The sequence below is a fragment of the Myxocyprinus asiaticus genome, chromosome 29, assembly GCF_019703515.2.
Source record: "Myxocyprinus asiaticus isolate MX2 ecotype Aquarium Trade chromosome 29, UBuf_Myxa_2, whole genome shotgun sequence".
In the NCBI taxonomy this organism is placed as follows: domain Eukaryota; kingdom Metazoa; phylum Chordata; class Actinopteri; order Cypriniformes; family Catostomidae; genus Myxocyprinus; species Myxocyprinus asiaticus.
Window position 1 is genome coordinate 910001 of NC_059372.1, and position 3816 is coordinate 913816.

A 3816-nucleotide genomic window follows, 5' to 3' on the forward strand; every position below is an offset into this window, starting at 1 on the left:
AAGTATGTGAACCCTTTTGGATTGAGCTGGTTTTCTACATTAATTGGTCATAAAATGTGATCTCATCAAGTATAGACAAACACAATGTGCTGAAGATAACAACACACAAACAATTATAATCATTCATGTCTTTACTGAACACATCATGTTGAACATTCACAGTGCTGTGGAAAAAGTAAGTGAACCCTTGGATTTAATAACAGGTCGATCCTGCTTTGGCAGCAATAACCTCAATCAAGTGTTTCCGGTAACTGCGGATTAAACCTGCACAAGAAATTTTGGTCCATTCTTCCTTACAGAACTGCTTCAGCTCAGACGTATTCTTAGGATGTCTGGTGTCTCTCTTGAGGTCATTCACAGCATCTCTATTGGGTTAAGGTCTGGACTCTGACTGGGACACTCCAAAAGATTAATTTTCTTTTTTTGAAGTCATTCTGTAGTGGATTTACTTCGATGTTTAGGGTCATTGTCCTGCTGCATCACCCAACATCTACACACAGCCACAGCCATCCTGACATTATCCTGTAGGATATCTCGATAAACTCTCGATGATGGCAAGCGGTCCAGGCCCCAAAACAGCCCCAAATCATGATGCTCCCTCCACCGTACTTCACCGTGTGGATGATGTTTTCATGTTGGTATGCTGTGCCCTTTTTTATGCCATACGTAGTGCTGGGTGTTCTTCAAAGTGTCAAAATGGTCTTTGTCAAACTTCAGGCGTGCAGCAATGTTTTTGTTGGAAAGCAGCGGCTTCCTTCGTGATGTCCTGCCATGAACACCATACCTGTTTAATGTTTTCCGTAGAGTAGACTCATGAACAGAGATGTTAACCAGTTCCAATGATTCCTTCAAGTCTTTATCTGTCACTCTAGGGTTCTTTATTATCTCATTGAGCATTCTGCAGTGTGTCCTTTGAGTCATCTTGACTGGACGGCCACTTCTAGTGAGAGTACCTATAGTACTAAATCATCTCCATTTATAGACAGTTTGTCTAACTGTGGACAGATGAATATATAAGCTCTTCCAGATAACTTTATAACCCTTTCCATCTTTATGAAAAGCAACAATTCTTGATCGTAGGTCTGCTGAGATGTTTTTTGCAAGGCTTGGTCAATGTCAGCTGATGCTTCTCATGAATAGCAAACTGAAAATATTTGAGTGCTTTTTATAAATCAAAGTAGCTCTAACCCACACCTACAAACTTGTTTCATTAATCAGATGCCAGGTTTGCCAACTACTGATTCTATTTAGCTTTTGCTTATGTCATTAGACTAGGGGTTCACATACTTTCACCAACCTACACTGTGAATGTTTGAATGATGTATTCAATATGCACAAAAAAATACAATAATTTGTTTGATCATTATTGTTACTTAGATGACGATCAAACCAGATTTTAAGACAGATGTATACATAAATGCAGGTAATTCCAAAGGGTTCACATACTTTTTCTTGCCACTGTATTTGGTGGTGACTAATGTTTTTAATTTTCTGTTTTATTCACTAGAATGGTTAATGAATGCATTAGAGCATAAGACTGAACGTCATTTATTGGTTGTTTTTGATGGTGTTTGGACGTCTCACCCTCTGCTGCTGATGTGGTTCTTTGTGAAGGTGGAATTCTGGATTTTCTCCTTCACAGCTTTCTCCAGATCAAACACCAGCTCCTCCCCTTCCTGAAGCCCTGCCCTCAGCGCCAGGGTCGTGTTCAGCTCCGCCCCCTCCCTTAGCTGTCTGTCACACGCTAGTGAGTCTCCACCCATCACACAACCATGGCCCTTATCTGATTCAGGCCCTCAATAACAAACACAAGTACACTCACGTTCACTGACTCATTCATGATAGAACATGCACAAACGGACCATTTCAAGATCATATGAGCCACTAAATATTTCATGTTACCAAAATAGTAAATGACCTCAATTTTCAGACACGCCTGACGATAATTCACAAGGTCTCTTGCAATGTTGTTAACACTTTATTAACATTACTGAATGCATTAGGTATCATTAAACTAATAATAAACAATTATTTGACAGCATTTATTAATATTGCTTAATTTATAAATAAACTATTGTTAACTGTTAGTTCATGTTTATTCATAATGCCTTCACTAATTAGTATATGTAGAAAACAACATTATTAAATGCAGTAAAAGTGTGACTCATTGTAAGTTTAAATTGAAATTATTAACATTCTGTCATTAGTTACTCACCTTCATGTTGTTCCAAACCTGTATGACTTTCTTCCTTCCGTGGCATACAAAAGGAGACGTTTGGCAGGATGTTAGTCTCAGTCACCATTCACTATCACTGTATGGAAAAAAGATGCAATGAAAGTGAAATGGTGCCATTTTGCCTTTTGTGTTCCACATACAGGTGATTTGGGTTTAGAACAACATGAAGGTGCTGAACTAAATGATGAATTTCAGAAGTTTCATTTTTGTATGAACTATCCCTTTTGCTATTGCTCTGCCTTGTTTCTCTTTGTTTTGAGCTTTCCGGACTGTGGATTGATTATTTCTTGGTTCTGGAATCACCGTGGAAACCACCGGATCAAGCTCCGAGTGCCCGCTGTGCTGTCACATTAAAACGGACCTGAAACACACACACATGAAAAAAGTCACAAAGACACCAACAACGATTCAGAGATGAAAAAAAGCAAAAAAACAGACTGTAATGAGAACAGTGACTCCTGGTGGAGAGACACAACTGTACTGACACAGTAAAACAGGTTTATTCAGATGAGTTCTAACATGTCTGTGGTGTGTTTAGATGTAGAAAGAGAGACCATCAAACCTGTCGCTGGTGTCTGTCTGCAGGTCGTTCTGGTGTGAGAGTGACAGACAGGTCCAGATCAGGACAGTGAAGTTCTGTGGTGCGGACCGGAGCGATCCAGAGAGGCTCAGGAGCCATCTGAACACGAGGTTCCCCTGATACTGACATCTGTCAATCAATCAATCAATCATAGATAGATACACAGACAGACAGACAGAGAGAGACAGGCAGACAGACAGACAGATATGTAGATCAATCTTTGTCAAACTTCAGGTGTGCAGCAATGTTTTTGTTGGAAAGCAGCGGCTTCCTTCGTAATGTCCTGCCATGGACACCATACCTGTTTAATGTTTTCCGTGTAGTAGACTCATGAACAGAGATGTTAACCAGTTCCAATGATTCCTTCAAGTCTTTATCTGTCACTCTAGGGTTCTTTATTACCTCATTGAGCATTCTGCGGTGTGTCCTTTGAGTCATCTTGACTGGACGGCCACTTCTAGTGAGAGTACCTATAGTACTAAATCATCTCCATTTATAGACAGTTTGTCTAACTGTGGACAGATGAATATCTAAGCACTTCCAGATAACTTTATAACCCTTTCCAGCTTTATGAAAAGCAACAATTCTTGATTGTAGGTCTTCTGAGAGTCATGATCCACGTCAGCAGATGCTTCTCGTGAATAGCAAACTCAAAATGTTTGAGTGCTTTTTATAAGTCAAAGTAGCTCTAACCCACACCTCCAATCTCACTTCATTAATCAGATGCCAGGTTTGCCAACTCCTGACTCTAATTAGCTTTTGTCGACATCATTAGCCTAGGGGTTCACTTACTTTTTCCATTCCAATTAATAACATAACACAGCTTCAGTACATAAATAAGTTTGAGAGTGTTGTCCAAATCATAGGATTACCATGTTACATTTTGTATGGGTTTAAATGAAACATATTTTATGAATAAAACTATAATTAAATTAATGTTAAGGAATAAAAAATACTTTTCTCAAAGTGCTAATTCTCAACAAACACAAAACAACACAGC

The 3816-nt window shown here is 39.1% G+C and overlaps 2 protein-coding genes across 2 annotated transcripts in view; one reads left to right on the forward strand and one right to left on the reverse strand.

Annotated features, from left to right (window-relative positions):
- Nucleotides 1–1763, reverse strand: part of LOC127420182 (growth hormone secretagogue receptor type 1-like) — a 9922-nt gene extending 8159 nt beyond the window's left edge. The window contains exon 1 of the mRNA XM_051662235.1: nt 1585–1763. Within this exon, the coding sequence (XP_051518195.1) occupies nt 1585–1763 (179 nt within the window). The remainder of the gene's footprint in view (nt 1–1584) is intronic.
- Nucleotides 1–3816, forward strand: part of camta2 (calmodulin binding transcription activator 2) — a 248222-nt gene that overhangs the window by 73548 nt on the left and 170858 nt on the right. The window lies entirely within an intron of this gene.